At 46.4% G+C, this 19266-nt stretch overlaps 1 protein-coding gene across 1 annotated transcript in view; it reads left to right on the top strand.

Annotated features, from left to right (window-relative positions):
- LOC126527699 (basement membrane-specific heparan sulfate proteoglycan core protein-like) overlaps positions 1–17618 on the top strand; it is a 45081-nt gene extending 27463 nt beyond the window's left edge. Inside the window, exons 3-9 of the mRNA XM_050175566.3 lie at positions 5357–5467; positions 8775–8981; positions 9627–10082; positions 11657–11953; positions 13597–13923; positions 15481–15807; positions 17038–17618. Of these exons, the coding sequence (XP_050031523.2) occupies positions 5357–5467; positions 8775–8981; positions 9627–10082; positions 11657–11953; positions 13597–13923; positions 15481–15807; positions 17038–17294 (1982 nt within the window). The 3' untranslated portion in view covers positions 17295–17618. The remainder of the gene's footprint in view (positions 1–5356; positions 5468–8774; positions 8982–9626; positions 10083–11656; positions 11954–13596; positions 13924–15480; positions 15808–17037) is intronic.
- The last annotated feature ends 1648 nt before the right edge of the window (positions 17619–19266 follow it).

The raw sequence follows: 19266 nt of genomic DNA, 5'->3' as shown, positions 1-19266 counted from the left end.
GTGGTTTGGTTCGGATGCGATGTTGTCTGGAAGACCATTCCACAAACGCATGGCACGAGGAAGAGCAGATGAGTTGAAGGTGTGAGTTGACCCATATAATCGCGTGAAACTTAAGTGATTATGCAACCGACGTGATGTAATGGAAGGAGCATCAAGGTGAAGTGGGCATGGTCTGTTGCTGTATGCGTATTTGTGAAAAAGGCATAAAAGGGCAATGTCGCGACGAGCAATAAGGGGTTCAAGTGAAAGATTGAGCTTAATTTGCGTTATGCTGTTATGGTTGTCATAATTGCGTGGAATGAAGCGGGCTGCCCTATTCTGAACCGCTTCAAGCATGTTAATTAAATAATTTTGGTAGGGGGACCAGATAGATGCGGCGAATTCAAGCTGTGGGCGAACGAAGGTCTGATAAGCTAGATGACGAACGTGAGTGGGACAGTTATGTAAATTTCGACGTAAATATCCTAAAGATTTTGAAGCTTTTGCGCATATGGTGGTAATATGATGAGACCCGGAGAGGTTGGGTGTGAAATGAATACCAAGGTACTTATAAGATGATGCCTGCGACAGTTGGTAATTGTTAATGGTGTAGCAGTAGTTGGAAATGTTTTGCTTGCGTGTGAAGGAGATTATTTTGCATTTTTGTGTATTCAGCCCATATATTATGATATATTATGATATATAATCATAATATATATGATATATTATGATATATATTATGTATATATTTATGATATAATATTTATGATATATTTAATATATGTATATATATTATGATATATATTATAATATATATGATATATTATGATATATAATCATAATATATCATATATATATTAGGGTTACAGAACGAGTGCCAATAGAAGGGAAGCGCAGTCGAGGACGGCACGAGACTTGGTGGGGTGATGAAATTGAAAAAATCCGCAGGCACTAGTCTGAATCGGTTGGCGCAGGACAGGGGTAATTGGTGATCGCAGGGAGAGGCCGTCGGCCTGCAGCGAACATAAAATAGGCTTATGATGATTATGCTATCTTGGTTTTGGCAAGTAAAACGACAAAACTAAACAAAACATCTTGGACGTGAAGGACAGTTCCAAGCTATTCCACATGCAGAATACTTGCGGTTGCGGTACATGGCCATCTATTCTTGAATGATCGCACGGCGCTGCGGACTTCTGCTGAATAATTTCTAGTCATTCAATAAAAACTGCTCGCTTTTAATCATCCTATGCAGGAATGTGTTAAAATTTATTCTCTGGTCAGTCTCACTACGTTTGCATTCGTTTAAAACATTGTGTGACGCTGTATGATGTCACATTTTGCTTCTTCAATACAACGGTGTTCATGCGTCTCTTAAGGTGGTGTTCCCTTCTTTTCTTTTCATTGCTGTCAATACCGTGGGGCTTAAGATAATTGAAAGTAGCGGAAGGCTAAACGTACAGAGAGATAAGAAACAAAAACAACAGTGCGGTAAGACCTGTCTCACCGGACTATAGCCCAAACGTTCGCCTTACTCAATTGAAGGCAGCTCGTTGTCATCAAGAAACGCGTCAATTACTCGGGCGTCTAATTGGAAACGGTATTACGTGCACATCTTAATCTATAGACGCCTGATCTGTTTTTCTGTTTTCTTTTTTACTTACCAAACAGACTCCAGCACAAACTGCATATTTGATGCTGCTTCAGAAATGATAGAACCTTCATTATTGAATTCGTTATTCGTGGGTCGTTTCTCACAAAGATTACAATTCGATTATATTCGAAGAATTCTCCTCTCTAGCAACCCTAGAATAAGACGAAATTAAGAGTGTCACTTGTCTGTTTGCGTAGCGTTTATATGAAATGATTCGAGAACGTGTCGCCTAATGTAAATTCCAATTAACAAGTGAGTTAGATCTGTTGTAATCGTTTTCTTTCCATTCGTTTTACTTTGATAGGCCTGTTTGTTCTTGTGATTCAATGCCACTTTATTTGTGTGATATTATGCCTATAAGAACGTGGAAATGATTGCGCTTTAGGAGGAAGCTTTAGCTCGAGTGCTCCTATTCAAATACATGTAAAAGGAAAATTCGTTTCTCTCGGCAACCACTGCACCAAATTTTACGAGGTTTGTTGCATTTAAAAGAAAAACTTAAATTCTAAAGACTTCTTGTTTTCAATTGTCGCTTTAGATTGTCAATTTTTTCTTTAAAAATTTTCAAACAACGCGAACTTTCTGAAAGCTAAACTATTAAGTTTTTAACTCCATAACTCAGCAAAGACAAATGATATGACAATTATGTGCATTGCATCTTACAGCACATTTAAAGCGCACAAAATTGATATGTCACACATGTCAATATGTCAAATATATGTCAGTTTAGTAATATGGAAATACAGCTTCTGCAGAACCCTTGTACACAACGTAACGAATTCACGTAATATGTAAATTGACCTATCGAATTTGTCCATTTTGAATAATCTAGCGGATGCCGTTTGCAGAACCGCGATATATGCTCTCGATGCAGAGCTATCAATGTGTAAACCTCATGCTCCTATATTTTTCGGACTTTCGAATTTTTGAATATTCTTTAAAGAAAATTCAAGCCCTAAATCGATATTCCGCTTCCAACAGCCACTATAATTTACCTTCTCTCTCAAATGCAACACATTTCATTAAAATCGGTCCAGAGGTTTTCTCAGAAAAGCGTTTTGGCGTTTTACGTGTATTTGAATAGGCCGCGTCGGAGTTGGGCCCGATCTACCAGCTTCCTCTTAAGGCTTTTGGAGGTTCCGGAAATTCTGGCGCACCCTCGTAAGCCCCGTTCGCGTTAGTCGTGACCGCGTATAGTCGGAACACCGGATATCACATCGATCGTCCGGCGTCGTCCTTTCGTGTTCTCTTCCCCTGTCCTCGTCCTATTGTCAATATGATATGCAGCAAACGCCAACTAGGCCGAACTGAAGTTCTTCTGGAGTCAGAATACCAGCCGGGAAGTTCAAGCACAACGCAGTGAGTTCTTTCTATCGCAATGAGTAAACTGCCGATTTTTTTTTTCCTTCTTCGGAACGAGCACATAAACTACACCAACTGCGGTGCCAGCCTGTGTTGACATTGTTCCGGAGCACAAAAATACGTGTTAACTGTCAACACTGGACAGATGAATGAATTACCGGGACTATTTCTGTTTTGCACTGTCATACGTCCGCGGGCATGGGCCAACTCGTCCTGGTTCGGACTTTTTTTCTTTTTTTTTTGCAGGCAATTTGTATGCACTGAGGACCGTTCATTGTTATGCGAGGCACGGTTTCCGGACCTTGGCCTTGGTCGCGCGGTTACGGCGCTTCACCGAGAGCGACCTTTGTTTGTTCCGGGACACTAGGCAAACGAGACTTCCTGGCCGCGGTTTTTCATCGAAGGCATGTCTGAGCCGTCGGCCTATTGTTGGCGATGAATTCGCGCTGTTGTCGTACATTGAAAGCCACCTGTTCTTCGACTGGGTGGCGAACGGGATTGCTGTGCACGCCTTTTGATGAAGCCTTTCGTGTTGCCTCCTGAGCTTATACTCTCGAATGAGAGCCGCGGAGAGTGCTTCTTTCTTCGGTTTCGTCTACGCCACCGAAACTCTGACAACTGTCTAGAAATAGGAGACCTTACGTCAGGATGTGTGTATACAAAAGATTAAGTTAGGAGGCTTTCTGACCTTGAATGGGAGACCTTAAGTTAGGCTGTGCGTGCACAAAGCTTAAGTTAGGCTTCGTGTACACAATACGTTAAGTTGGGAGACCTTATGATACCAAATAGGACACCATAAGGTATATTTTTGCTCTGCAACAAAAACACAAATCTGGTAGTTGTGTGACATGTGCTTCTTAAAAAAAACGAAATAAAAAAACCTGAATGACGTCATTCGCGGCTCTATTTCACCAGTCAATGGGTTCAAATGTTTGCGGTTACCTAGCAACCACAGCAGTTGTAAGTGGCAATAATAATGGTTTTATTATGCTTCGCACGAAATGTAAAGCAATGTTTTTTTTTTCATGCAATATATTTGGATGATGTAGCCCTAGCGTAAATGTTGTGCGACCTAGAGTTTAAAAAAACAGTCTCTACGCTTAGTTTCCTCACCGTTACTTGGAGTTTTAGAAGCACTTGCATACCGTTTAACAGCCATTTCGCGTTCGTTGTCAGGCAGTAGCCACAACTGAATCAAGATGTGCCTAACCAGTAACGAGCTGCATTGCCCGGTAAAATTTTGCGCACTCCTGCTCGATCGCGTTGTAATGCGGCCGAAATATTCCACCTCGTTCCGACGTCTTTACCGCGAAGTGCCTCTCGAAGGCAGTTGACTCAACCAACCGTCGTCAAACTTGGAGACGGGGCAATTTGCCGGCGACGCATTTGCATAAGCGCCGACACGTACCAGTTCTATAAGTGGCGCAAGAATACGTGTACGCGAAGGAGACTTCTTGCTTCAGAGCTCGGGGCGAAGGGGGGGGGGGGGGGGGGGCGGCCCCCGAGGTATTTTCGATTGGAGGGCGCTCCTCATCGGCTGTTTTAATATCATTATTTGTTCTTTCTGGCAGAAAATTTACATAATACCTAGCAGTGCTGTGCTATAAATGTTGATCTCGCTGCGTTTGAACTATAAGGACCGGAATCCTGAAGCAAATGTTACGCAGATATCTCTTCGCAGCGACGTGCTTGATAGTGAACAAGTCTTCAGTAGTTATCTTGTTAATAAATCTGAATTGCATAAAATGTTGGTAATAAAAGTAAGAGTTGCCTATATTTTTCTCCCGTCAATAAACGGCATAGTTATTATTGCGATAACAACTATATGGACACTCCAACCGAATTCTGACCGTCGCCGTCGCCGTGAGGCTTAGGCAGAACTGGTAATCGCCTAATTTAAACACCCCTCAAATAATACGATACGAGACGACATGGGCACTTGCATGTTAGAGGGAACGACACATATTTACATGACCATTAAAGTCATCAGCTCAACGCGAGTTCTCAGCGTTCTGGGTTCCGCGTCAACACCGATAAGCGGGAATGACTGCGAGATTTTATTGTGTGTTAATTTTGGTATCAAGAACGTCTGTCTTCTTACGAGCTATTTGTGACACATATATTTTTGTAACAAATGTGACAGAACGTCATGTACGTACGATGCAGACTAACAAATGTGAAATTTTGCACTGAGGGTGTTGCATCTGTACACTGTCTGAACATATATGGACTTTTTAAAAAAAACGTACCGCCCCAAATTTTGTAGCTCTTGGACATTAAGGCAGGTATTCTTCCATTTCACCAGACTCATTCTCGTTTCCAGGTAATACAACTTACGATGAATTTATTTTTCTCACACAGTTCCTCAGCAGCCGCCGGTTATTAAGGACTCCCAAGGTAACCGGCTGCTTGCGACAGCAGGACCTTACGCTGAAGGCGACACCGTGCGATTGACCTGTGCAGTGCCGGCCGGTATGAATGCATAGTTTCGCATTTACCTTACCCTCTGCGACTTGAAACAGAGTAAGCGTTTGCTATTTTCCCTGCCTACAAAACTATCTGAGGAGTTTTTTTTCGAAATGGGTCAAATCCACGTAAACAAAAGTTGAGAAAAAAGCAAAAATTTGTTACCGGACCTAAATGCAACGCTAGCAAAGCTATTATATGATATGCTTTACATGTCGGCTAGGGCAAGTTTACGACCACAAGTAATGAAAAATTATGCGGCAGATATGCCCAATATTAGGGTGAGAACCCTGGATTTGGCTCGTATTGAATTGAAACACTGCATTTTAGGCGGTATTGTTATGAAAACTTTATTAAAATTGGCTTTCCAGAATGGCATCATGTAATAATGACAGAAAAGCTATAATAACATTGGCAGCAGGGCTTTGCTGTGCTTCAAGAACAATAGAACTATACTTGAAGAGCAGGTGCGTCTTCTTGGCAGCATAAGCAGCTCTCTTCTAATTCTTCCGCAGGATCATTTCCTTGGGCGCGCCTGAAGACACTAACGAAGTACGCAAGCTCTTCATTGTCTTGCCAGGAATTTCCGAAATGCTTCACAAGAAGGCTGGTCACATCTCTGACTTTCATTTCGTTGACGTGGTGTGCGTACAGTGCACATCTTATGGGTGCTTGTGCAAGGGACCTTCCCCTTTTTAGCACTGACACGAAATTTGACACAGAAACTTTACAGTGAGGCTCTGCTCTAATTTGAGGACTCCTACCAGCTGCATTTCTTTGAATGTAGAAGACCTTCGTTTCGGTTATCTTGAACGGCAAGCTGGATGTCGACTTCATCACCGCCGTGCAGTAGGCCTTCCAGTCGTACGCATGCCAATGTTTTCCAAGCTCTAACACAGTGCCGTGATTTGAAAAAATCATTTGGTAGCTTTGTGGATTCAGGATTTCTTCGTGTCGTCTAACATCTTTTTCAATTCTGCCAAATACCCTGTCTGGGGGTAAAAAACTGTGTCCTGTGACAGGAAACACAAGGGAAACTACTGAGACACCTGCTGGAGCCTCATTCTGGAGCCACCAAAGAAGCATGCAAAGCACAGTACTGTTCTTGTTTTGTCCAGCACAGCCATCGGCTACTAACCGCACCTCTCTAATTCCTTCGAAGTTAGCGCTTCGAAGTGTATTATGTACCGCACTGGCTACTTGGTTGCTTCCTTTGGAGCTTTCATCTTCGCTCCATGTGTAGGAATGGATGGCCTCTTTGGGCATTGATCCATCTGCCTGGTTTTCCACCACGCAGAGGTGGTACTGATAGAGCTGGCGGCTGTAGTAGGCTTCCTGGTCCGGAACTTTGGGGAGCACTTGATTTTGTTGGCAATCAAATGAGAATGTTTTCAAGTCTTCCCTCTTCTCACGCAGCAGGGAATAAAAAGCCTTATACTTCAACTTGTGTACACGTTGCTCTGTTATGACACGCTGCTTCTGTGAAACATCTCCACAAGTTTTCATCTCATACGCATTTTTCAGGCACACAGAGCAAACGTCTGTCCTCGGTGTTCTGAACGAAAGATTGAACGTCGCTCGAAAAATGTGGTGAAAGAAGCCATACTTCACCCTCACATCTTCGGGTGCTTGTTGGTTGTAAATCTGCCACAGGTTTCGGATGCTCTTCAGCTCACTTGGAAGGTATAACTTTTTTGTCTTCTTCCGGTTGTAGTGCGACTCTCTTGCCCGAAGTCGCTTAATGAAACCCACAACAGCTGATCGCTTTCGACCGTAGCGCTTGATCTTCTGGTCACCTCCACGACTGTCGGCTTTCACTTCACCTTTTTCATGCTTGTGCTTTATATAGCGAGTAACTGTGCTGTGACTAATATCAAGCACTGCGCAAAACATATCGCGACAAACACGAATCTCTTGGCCATTTTCTATCCGTACGTTGTAAACAACAGCAAGGCTCCGACGAGGTTCCGCTTCTTTTCCTCTCCTACGTTTTACGGCTGTTGGCGTGCAGTACATCAAAACGAACGCCTTTTGTTCCACGCTACACAGTTCGTAAAACTTCTCCTTGAAACGTTTAGTGGATGCTTCTGTCACAAGCGCACACCTGAGAGTCTTTTTCGCGTGTTTACATTTTGGCAACGGCGCATTCTTGCTTTTACGGTGGTGATGCGGCTTTTTTTCACTTCGCCGTCGACGTCTAGGGATAGATCTTTCGCCGATCTCTTCATTGCCATCCGAATCCATGAACAACGATATCAGAAAAGCGAAGAACTCGCGAAAACACGAACGAAACACTCTGAGCTATCAGGCGGGAACCAACTCCTTGGCGGGAACTGACAAGGAGGCAGCGATGGCTAAATGACGTCATGCCAAAAGCGCTCTACTATTGGGCAAATGGATTTGGCTCATTTTGATCCGTGCAACAGCTGGATCTGGCTCAATTTCGATACGAAATACGATCTGCGAACACGTTCGCCTGGCGTTATTTGACCCATTTCGTTGCAACGGTTTTTCTGTGAGAAAGTTGCCTAGTTTTTCTTGTCATTACCGTTGTATCTGACCCAGTTTCGGTTTGTGGATTTGGCTCATTTCGAAAAAAAACTCCTCATCTGGTTTCGCAATCGCTTGCTCACCGCATGACACGTCTAGATTTGATTTTTTTACCTGCGTTTCGCCAACTCTCGCTTGTGTTTTCTCCAGAATCTCTCATCGCGAAACAACTTTATTACATGTCGCGTGTGGTAGAGCGTCGCAATTGCGAATGCCTATGCATTTCTAAGAGGAATGAAAAAAAAAGAGAACGTTGTGGCATGACAGTTTTGTGGATGTGACGACACAGCAAAAAGAGACGGAGAGAGAAAGAAGGCCGCAAAGCTAATCAGAAACACACCCGTTGCGAACCCTAACACTAACACACCGGTTAGTCTCCACTTGGAGAAGGATGAAAAGGGACAGAAAGTAGGAGGGGAAACATAGCAAACGCACGAGCTGCGCCTTCACATTAGCATGCCACGGGTGTTTGCAGAGTCCGGTGATCTTCGACAAGTGGAGTAGTGCTCCTATCACCTTTCTGCACCAAGTTATTCTGTAGACAGGCTGGCAAGAAAGAAAGATGAACTGGGTCTTTGTAAACACAGGGTAGCACCAAGGACGAAAGGGTGCTCGCCGTGTGAAAGGCGGCACTAAAACACTCGCTTGCTTCACAACACGACTCCCACCTAACACCGCTATTCCAGCGCGACGGTTCCACAGCAGTCGTGCTAGCTTTGTGCGAAAACATTGGACGCTTTTTCGCCCCTTTTTGTATTTGCAGCCGACCACAAACTCACGCTCGCATGGAGGCGAAACGGCCAACCGCTGCGCTCAACGCCTGCTACCGTTGCGACGCATAGCGGAGGATGGGCGAACCATCTCGACCTCGGCCCTCTATTCCGCGAAGATTTGTTCGCGAACATCAGCTGCGTGGTGACCAGTGACGTCACTCTGCCTGTAGAAAGCTCGGTGCTTATCGACATGTACCGTAAGTACGTACAACCTTTCAAAGGGAAGCGTTCTAATCGTCTGGCCATTTTCCACTGCGCGGATGACGTTTCATTTTATGTTTTCTGCTCGAGACACGTTAGGTCACGTTACAGACAGTTACTGACGCGTGGCGTCGCACTCATATACGTCATACGCCAAATAAAACTTCATTCAAGTAATAATATTCGCATGTTCCTTCCTTTATCCATTCATCCGTTATATAATTTATTAATTAAAATGACCTGAATAATCCCTCATTCATAATCAGTTCTCCCAGAAAGCGCAACTCCTGTGCTTTCAATTGGGCGCAAGTTTTGTTTCCTATGTGATGCATATTGTTGCATTTATTATTCCACGTTTCTTTCTCTACCTATTAATGGTGACTACAACCGGAGTTGCGTCTCTTTATTGCAGTGTTCTACCATATCACTTTGTGTTCATAGTAAACGAAATAAAATAAATACGTTTCTTCGCCGAGAATGACCCCCCGACCTATAACACGATGAATCCATACCTGATTATCATTTCTTTATTGGACTACCCGCACAAAGTGAATTGGTTTAGTTCGGGTAATCATACCTTGTGCACGCCTGAAACCCTTCAATAGTGAAAATAGGCATACTTCTTCCCCAACTACTTCTAGTGCCGCCTGCTGAAGTTTCCATCTGGAGCGGGCCTCATATGAGCATTGACACCTCTGAATGGGCTATAGTCGCTCCCTCGGCAACTGGGGCTACGTCTTCGGCTCGGGCTTCCACATCATTTCATGAGCCTAGGAAGGGTAGCTCGCCCGTCTTCCATGGAACCTCTCGGCCTGGAAATGTGGATCCGGATTTGGCTACCGGTTTCTACGCCCCGCGCAGCTTCGAGTGCGAGGCAACCGGAAGTCGTCCAGCAGCAAACATCACCTGGTTTCTGGACGGAGTGCTGCTGGACGAGCGTCTGAGTCACACTCACACCGATGGCAACGTGACGGCAAGCGTACTTCTCCTGTTGACTCAGAAGCACGCGGGAAAGCTTCTCGAATGTCGGGCGAGCAACGACAATTTGAGGGAACTCCGAGGAGTGCTGAGTCGCTATTTGGACGTGAACGTGTCAAGTAAGTAAAAAATATATATATTGCTTTCTTCTTCTGGCGACAGCACGGATATGTAATCCGCGACACGTTTTTTTTTTCTTTTTTTTTTGGATTTCGGATCCATGCGTTCAAAACAAAACGCTTTAAGAAGTTTTTCCTCGGGCCCACTCCTACTGCCCTATTCAAATACATGTAAAAGCTGCAGATGCTTTTATGAGAGAACCGACGGACCGATCTGAATAAAACTGGTCGCATATGGCAGAGAACATTCTATTGCAGGCACTGTAGACAGCATAGTTTTCATTTATGGCGCGGATCATTCTTATAGCAATTACCGAAAAGTGCTAAGCTTAAAAAGAAATTGAAACACGAAGTTTACGAATACGTAACGCCCTAACGAAAACAGCATAAGCAGTCAATGGCATCAAAAAACAATCAAATGCAGGACTGGCTGTGAACTTCCTGGTAGTGCAAATTTAAAGGGGCCCGGAACCACCCCTCGGGCTTGATGAAATAACATAGTCCGCGGGTAGCATACGCTGTTGTGAACATCTCAGCCAAGTTCTGTTGTCGTACGCGGTCTGTGGAGCTCGCAAGCGGAGCGCGAAGTCACCTTTTTCTAAAACGCTCTCGTTTCAAAAACCCCATGCTCCTCCCTCTTTTCTGTGTGCTCTATTTCGTCATAAAGCCTACTCCAATACGCGGCTGCTATTGGTTGCTACGCTCGGCTACACCGCGGCCGCCGCGAGGTGCCGCCACGAGTGCAGTGGCTAAGCGCACTGCGGCTCTCTGAGGACAGCCGCGTTTGGCTTACGTTTAGCGCGGCATAGGCACCAAATCGGAAATTTTAACTGCGCCCCACGGTGACGTCTCCGCCGTAGCCTTCGCAGTGCGAGGCATCGGAGGAGGAAGGGGAGCAGAGCTGCGGCCGTGTTTGAGTGCCGAAAACTCCGCTTCTGGTGAGCGCATTGAAGTACTTTTTGCGGCAAAGTGGTTCTGAAATAGCCTATCTTCACTTCAGATGTCTTTCTCCACTTCGATAAAAAGTGGTTCAGGGCCCCATTTAAGGGCAACGAAAAAAAAAGAGATATTTATTGAAAATGAACGCTTTCAATCGAGAATCACCAGCAGGTTAAAAGCGTGATTGATTACCACAAAGTTAGTCAAACTCAAAAGGAATAACATATGATGTAAATGTAGCGTAGTTTCCGGAAGAACCGTATTACGCAGAAAAGTCTACTAGACATAGTATAAGCAATTGCATTGTATTTTAGTATAGAAGGAAGCGATGAAAGAGTGGGATAGACAGATTAAAATGCAGTTACCGACCACGTAAAAAAATGCAAAGCGGAACAAAAATACAGAAGAAAATAGGCCCCCCCGGCGAAGTTTTTCGGTGCTCCTAACGGCACCGACGCCTCGGTTGATGGGTGAATCCAGCGAGGAAGCACTCCTCCGTGACGCTAACCGGTGTCGTGACAGTCACGGGACCGGGCGGGCGATGGCTGCGCGAAGCAGGCCTGACTGCGCCGATGAGATCTTTGTCGTTCCGGCAAACCATTTTAGAATATTTATTTTTTTCTTTTTTCGCGCAGACAAGCCGGAAGTTAGCGTCAAGCTAGGCGCCGGTCTCAACGCCAGCCACATTGCGGAGGGATTGGACGTGTACATGGAGTGCTCCGTCCTCGTCGCTTGGAGAGTCGCCGACGTCGCGTGGAGTCGCGACGGGCTGGATCTGGTGGGCGCGGACCTCGACGAGGACACGGTGGCGACGTCTCGCTACTTGGTGATCCGGCGGGTGACACCCCGACACTCCGGAAGCTACTCGTGCCGAGTCACCAGCACCCACGGAGACACCCTCGAGAGCACGCCGCTTCTCATCCGCGTCAGATGTAAGCAGAGAGTTACCCACACTGCGGTGCCCCAGTGACTATACGGCGTTCTGCGGCTGAGCGGGAGGTTGGAGGTTCGATTGCCGTCTGTGAATGCCGCTTTACGATAGGGGGAGGAGGGCAAGCGTAAGAAAAAGCTCGCGCACTTATATTTAGCTTCATGTTGGAAGCAGCCCAGGTTTCCGAGCTTGTAATCTGGAGCCTTCGGCTAGGACGTATTTCGAGGTCCCAGTGTTAACCCGGCGCAGTAAGTTCCACGAATCACGCGATCAACCAATCGATCGATTGATCGATAAAGTAGCAAATTTGGGGATGTCTTTGTGGTTAGTGGTGAGGAAACCAGACAAAGCGCAGTAAAGATGAAGACGGCGCGTTGATTACGCTTTAGAATGAAAGAGAGTCATTGTGACTCTTTTAGTGGTAGTAACGTTTCGTCCAATAGTTGACTACGGTCTGGCGCGTTCTCAACTATCTCGATGGATCACGACCGCTTGCGTTAAGAACAAACTGAGCAGTCTGATTTCATTAGCTGGTGGGAAAACCATTAAAAATGAGTTAAATACAAGAACAGCAGTTCTGCGTCAAAATATATTTATTACGACGTCCTTGATTCTGAGCGAGTGAAATTTACCGACAGAAATGAAAAAAAAAGATCTCACAGTTAAGGAGTCAATCGAATCACATTACTGCGTTGATTCGCCAAGTGATAGTGACAACACTGATTACTGCACTATTACAGCATTACTGCAACACTGAGTGACTGCACTATTACACTATAGTTTCGTTTGCAGCCGCGTTCGTTTCATTGAGTTGTGCTAAACGCACAAATAACTTCTCTCGTCCACTTATGTGTTAACCTGCAAGCACATGTAAGTCTAGTGTTTCATTGAATAACGCCACACAAGCGCACGTCGAATGTCATAAACGAACGCGCATCGTCTATTACGGCCAATTTTGCGGAATACACAAGGGAGTATTGCCTTTCACGGACGCTTTCTGCATTACCACACTAGTGGTGAAGTCATAGCTGCTCCTCGCAACATTATTCAACACCGATTAACCCGTATGCGCATCCTGTTCAAGTTGTCTACTTTCGCCTTGCGAGTTTTCACAGAACTGTTTTTGTTTTTTTGACCGAATGTTCATGTGTTTCAAGTTGTCTATCAATCCGGCCTAGCACAGCCATTCTTAGCTTCCTTGTTATTCCTAGATCGTGGGGCGCAGGAAAAACTTTGGCGCCGGGTGCAATCCCCACCCTAGGACGAATTTTTCTTTAATCTACGGAGCATTTACGGAAGTTATACAGGCCTCTTTTGTTTAGCTTTGTGCTGATAATTTTCTGTTTCATTGAAAGAACTTTAAATAAGCCTAGTTAGCGATACAACTTCATACAATTGACGCTGTTTCTCATCTTCAGGTGCACCTGACGTTAAAAAAGGCTGATGAAAAAAGTTTACTTGGCAGTTTCAGCTACCTGGTATACATAATATTCGTTATTCCATTACGTTAATATTCCAATACTTGATCCGATGCGATTGATGCGGGTTCATTGTACTAAAACTGCGCGTCGCCAATGTGAAATATTATGTGGACAAACTACACCGATCTACTCTGACCAGCTGGCGTTCTCGCTTTTCTTCCAGACCCTCCGAGGTGCGATTCCGAGGAAGACCGCATCGTGCACGTCGATAAAGACGCCGTCGTCAACGTTACCTGCGGCGTGCGAGCTGATCCCAGCGACGGCCTGCGCTATTTCTGGCGGCTCGCGGAGAACGCCACGGACGGCACCAAAGCCACGGGAAGAAGCCCGCCTGCCCGGCGCAAGCAAGCGCGCTTGCCGCTCCTCACGACATCGAACCGCCTGGAGATCATCGCCAACGCTTCGCTCTTGAATGCGGCGCTAGCATGCTGGGCAGAGAACGCCGCGGGAACTCAGAAGAGACGCTGCCGATTCAAGTTCGTATACAAGGGTACGTGTGTAAGCAGTCGTTCGATACCACGTGCGCCCGAGCCATAATAATGTTTTGTAATTCACTCTTTCTTTATTGCGATAGCAATTACATGGACACTCCAGGCGCATTTATGCCGTCATCGTCGGCGTCGGCGTGATGTTTGGTAAAAAGTCCAATGGCGATAAAAGCACCTCCGCGCGCCATGTGCTGCATGCGCGAGGGAAAGCGCGCGATGGTGAGCTAGCGATCGCGGCTGAATTTCGCGCACGAAAGGGAGGAAGGCAGGGAGGAAGCGAGCCGTCTTCCGTCGCGCGCAAGGCTCTTGGGGAAGGGCAAGCAGGGGGAGGAGGGCGTTCTACTCCAGGTAGCCCGGGCGGGCGCGTTCGGCCGCCAGGGCCGCTGTATCTTGAAAGCCATCTGCGACGGGCACGGAGTCTGCCGTGCGCTGCGTTGACGCGGCTTAGTTCGCGTTGATGCGAGAGGAAGCACGAAGGTCAATTCGCTCGCTATTGCTGCCGCTCTTCCTCACTCCAGCGTTATGACAGCCCGTTTACGCGGTCATCGGGTGAAACGTGGTTATCTTTCCTTCTGCGCGCGTGACACGACGCTTGTTGACTTAGTATGCTCATGTTAGAAGTTTATACGTCCGAGAAAACTATTGTCCTTACTTGGTCGACTTGTCGACTAATTTGCTATCGCAAACAATGCTTCACCTTTCGGGTGAAATGGGAACTTTTTTTCAAGCTGCTGGAGAATTCAAAGGTTTCCTCTTTGAAATCATTGCTTTGAGCTGCTCGTGTCTCTTTTCGCAATATTTTTTCCGAGAACTTCGAACAAAACAAATTTTGTTAGGTGATATGTATCCCTCTGTATTACCAGACATAGACGCCAGACATAGACACTGCATAAAACTTCGCATTACCAGACAATGCAAGCTTGACTTTAAAACTGGATAATTTAGTCTAATTACATGCTGGCGATGATAGTTAATTCATCTTTCACAATGAAAGGATGAAAGGCAAGCAAAATAACATGCAAACAACGCGCACACTCCACGCGTTGTTTTTTTTCTTTTGAAATTTTATTTGGGAAATTTTACACGCAGCAAGATTATTTTTATGCATAAACATGGAACTATGCTGGGCTAGCGGGGGCAGATAATAGTGAAAGGTGTTATCTTTTATTTTCTGTCCGGTCTGCGTAATGGTATGCTGGCCGAGCCTGTAACTGAGATGCCCTGGACTGATATTATATCGTGCGTTAGTTCTCGACCGCGGCAAGGGCTTGATTCTTGAAGTAATTTGTAGATTCTACGAATTGTAATACTGTTCGTTTCTCTTTCTCTCTCTCTCGGTCTTTCTCTCTCTATCTGCCCGTTACGGCGGGGTTCCACAAACTTCAGCTGAAACCAACTCGCTTGCTTCACCTCAGTATCATTTATAGACCCAGGTATTTCGCGAACTGACGCTCCTTAATATCGCAAGGAAGAAAAAAAAAGTCGGTGTACCTATGAACAGCCGCGGAGGTTGTCGTCTAAAATAAAAAGGAAACAGCGTCCACTGGCCGTCTTCGCAGGTCGGAACTCGCCTGCTCTGACGTGCAGCGTGGGAAACTACACCGACAGCTCGTTCTCGCTGACCTGCTTCGCGCCTCTCGCCAACGGCACGACGGCGACGTCAACGAAATTGAAACAGGAACAGGCACTCCTAGTTCAAGTGCTTGACACCAGGAGGGGCAACCGGTCTGAACGGAGCTTCTGGAGCGCGGACCTGGGTCCAATACTCGTCGACCGACTCCGCTCTGCCACCGACTACTTGGTCGTGGTTCGAATGCCTCCGGAGGCGAGCTTTCGGACCTACGTGCGCACCCTGGGCCCGGCCCAAACCCTGATGGGTCAAGGAGGTGAGACCACACGTAGACCTCGTGGCGTTTCGTCCTGCATGCTTCTTACAGGGTGTGCAACAATATAATGAAGTAGTGCATAGGGGGCTCCATATCGAACCTCTAAAACGACACTGTGTGAGCTGGGTGATTGAATTCTTTTGCATCGTCGGGTTTCTCCTGTAAGGACCTTAGGGGCCTCTCTCTCTCTCTCTCTCTCTCTCTCTCTCTCTCTCTCTCTCTCTCTCTCTCTCTCTCTCTCTCTCTCTCTCTCTCTCTCTCTCTCTCTCTCTCTCTCTCTCTCTCTCTCTCTCACACACACACACACACACACACACACACACACACACACACACACACGTGAAACCTGATACGTGACTGCGCGTTCGAAGCTGTCTTGTCTCTCTATCGTAAATGTTGCAAATTGCTTCGGTGGAGACTGACGCACCTGCTTTCTGTCTCACTAGCTGATTCCCACTTTATTGAAGGATGTCAGAGAGCAATGCTTTATTTAGACTACGTTGCGCTAAGGCGTGGCGAATAACGTCACCTTCTGTGAAACTAGTAGAAGGGCAACGTACATTTAAAGAAAGGAGAGAAATCAGTTGAATAAAATGCAAGGCATTCTGTCGGCGTATATGTAGGCGCCGTATGCTACTCGCCATAGGGAAGAAGATCGGGAACAGGAAAGCCCTAGGGAGAGAGGGGCGAAAAAAAGCAAGCAAATGTACGATCGTGGTACGTACAGGTAAGACAGAGGCGATATACATGACGGTAATAGGCTAGAGCGTGTCGGTTAAGTCAGTGCCTTGAAGGAATGAGAAAAGAAAATTTAAAGCTTTACGTTGATTTGGAGGGGAATGCACAGTACACATTATTCTTGCTAGATCTAGTGGTTTCCGCGAAGAGCCCAATCTATTGAAATTACAACTTCTCTCGTCTCCGAAACCTGGACATTCCCAAAGAAAAACATGTGTTTCACCGTTCGTAACGCACCGCACTTGTCACACTACGAGTTGATTTGCCAGTCCAACCCCAAAAGGCACATTATTACAACCTGTAACACATGGTTAAGATGTGACGCTGAAGTATGGGCGTACTCGACGGCCTAGGAACGACTCCCTTCAAGCCGTCATCCTCGCATTACCCTACCGTATCATTTCTCAGAAGTTTTCCCTTTAGACAGTAGGCAGGACTCAGTGAATTGACGTTCCCATTGAAATTTGTGCGCGTAATTTAACTCGTCCGCAGATGTCAAGAGGAACACTCCTGGCGGAAGCTCGACGCTTGCCCTGAGTGTCGTCGTGCTGGCGTGCGGCCTCGCCGTCGCACTGGTGGCACTGATCGGCATTTACTGCGCGTCCTTCCGCGATAAGTGGAGGAGGAAGCGGCAAAAGCCACCGGACAAGGATTACAAGAGCGACACCGGCTCCGCTGGTCGTGGGGACCTTGAACCTTCGCACATTCGAGACCACAAGGCCTACCTCACCGCGACGGATAGCTGCTGACACCTCAGAGCGCAAGCGCAGTGTAAAACCCGACCCGGATCGATAGTCATCGATAGCGGAGGGCAGGGCCACGGATATTTGGTGATGCGGAACGCCGTTCGATGATGATCGGAGCAGCTGAGGAAGCTAGCTAATAGCGGACGCTAATTGACATTAGCGAGCTTAATTGACATTAGAGAGCAGCACGGTAAGATGTTGCCGGTGCTGTAGACGGCAGTGGCAACGCTGTGAGCGACTTTCGTGACGCTTTGTGCAACCGCAGCTTCTTAGAAATGTTTGTTACATTGGCGTTCTTGTCGAAAAAAAAAAAGAGAAAGGAACTGCCACGATAGAGACTGTGTCATTGCCGAATCTTCAGTCCGGCAGCTAAGTATAATGTGGTTGATTACAGCACTGTGTGCTCGGTGACCTCTCTGGTTAAATTGTGCGCCACAAGACGGCGCGAACAGCGCGGACGACGTCTCCGGTAGGCTGGTTATCCGTGAAGCGCAATGCGTTTGACGGACGATTCGAGTCTCTATCAGCGAAGGCTGGAAACTGCTCGTGAGACCGACTGCGTGAGACGTCAAGTTGGACGCTTTTTTTTCTTGTAAAGCTTGACAAACGTTGAACGTGTATCAAATTAACTACTTATTAATCAGACGTTTTTTCTTATTGTCCATGCGTGCGGCTTCAGGCTATCGTGGCTGTGCATTTCGATGTTAAATTCATTTTCGGCGAAGCACTACAAGTGCATGAGCACAGAAATCTAATTATATACGTTCAGGTTTATATTGACGGTAGACACGCAACAATGTTAGCTACCTAACTGGGAGAATATGTGGGAAGGATTTTCCGCCTTTCGCTGTTTTTCACAATCGAAATAATGTGTGAGGATAAAACAAAAGCTCCATCGTTTTCTTCTTTCTTTTTCTTAGATATGCACAAAGTGCTTTAAAGTATTTCATGCTTCACAGAATAGAAAGACAGCAATATTTCACCGCCCCTATTTTTGTGCTACTTGTCGTTAAACATTGTAATGGAGAAGTTGTCACTGGGTAAATATCGAAAAAGAAAGCTAGCAAAAGTAAAAGGGAAGTCGCATATTGCCCGAAAGTATACGTTGCTTTATATAATGCATTAGACAGCTATATGAAGTAAGGTTAGTAAGTTTTATTCGCCGTCTAAACTGCAGTAAAAATTCACTGAATGGTCAGGTTGACAAGCGTTGTGTCATACGTGCACGGGAAACTATCAACACATCTCACTCGAAGGCCACGAACACTCGCTGTCCCAACTCTGGCGTGACAAAGGGCGCCGAAGCGAAAGTTTCGTATTGCCTTTCGCCTCACCCTTTCTCGGAAACTTGAAATTACGCGACCTCCAACAGTGGGAACGCGGGAACACAGTGCACATGAAGCGACCCGCCATCCCGGCTCACCCTGGCTTTGCACCCACCGCAGATTACATCCGAGATCGAGCACGCAGGCCGCGTATGCGCTCAGTCACGTCGACACCCATGCGCAGCCACGGCCGGGTTAGAGCAGAAGACGCCCGCTCACCTGCCACCCCCCCCCCCCTCTTTGCATACGCTTCATCCCGTGACTCCCGATAACGAGCAGGCGGAACGGCGACTCGAATCTAGCCACCGTCGGGCGCTATCTTATCGCATTTGCACTTTATACGAAACATTGCGACAATCGCGAGGACGGCGGCGAAAATTTGCCTAGGGTGTCAGTATAATTGTCAGAATAAAATGCCGCGGTGGTTCTGCTGTGGAGCTCTACGTCACTGCTTCGAGTGCCGGTCACGGTGGCCGAATTCCGATAAAGGTTGAACGCGCAACCGCATGTGCACTGTACTTTGCTTTCTGAACGTCATGCGAGTAGATGTCAGAATTTTGATGGCTTGGTGTTCTGTACACTAATGGGGCACCAAAAGGAATACTAAATTAGCTGCGTGCCTATGGACGTATGTGTAGTATATGAAGCAA

Source organism: Dermacentor andersoni, chromosome 9, assembly GCF_023375885.2.
Source record: "Dermacentor andersoni chromosome 9, qqDerAnde1_hic_scaffold, whole genome shotgun sequence".
Taxonomy (NCBI): domain Eukaryota; kingdom Metazoa; phylum Arthropoda; class Arachnida; order Ixodida; family Ixodidae; genus Dermacentor; species Dermacentor andersoni.
Note: the sequence above shows the minus strand (reverse complement) of the source record. Positions and strands in the feature narration are given on the sequence as shown.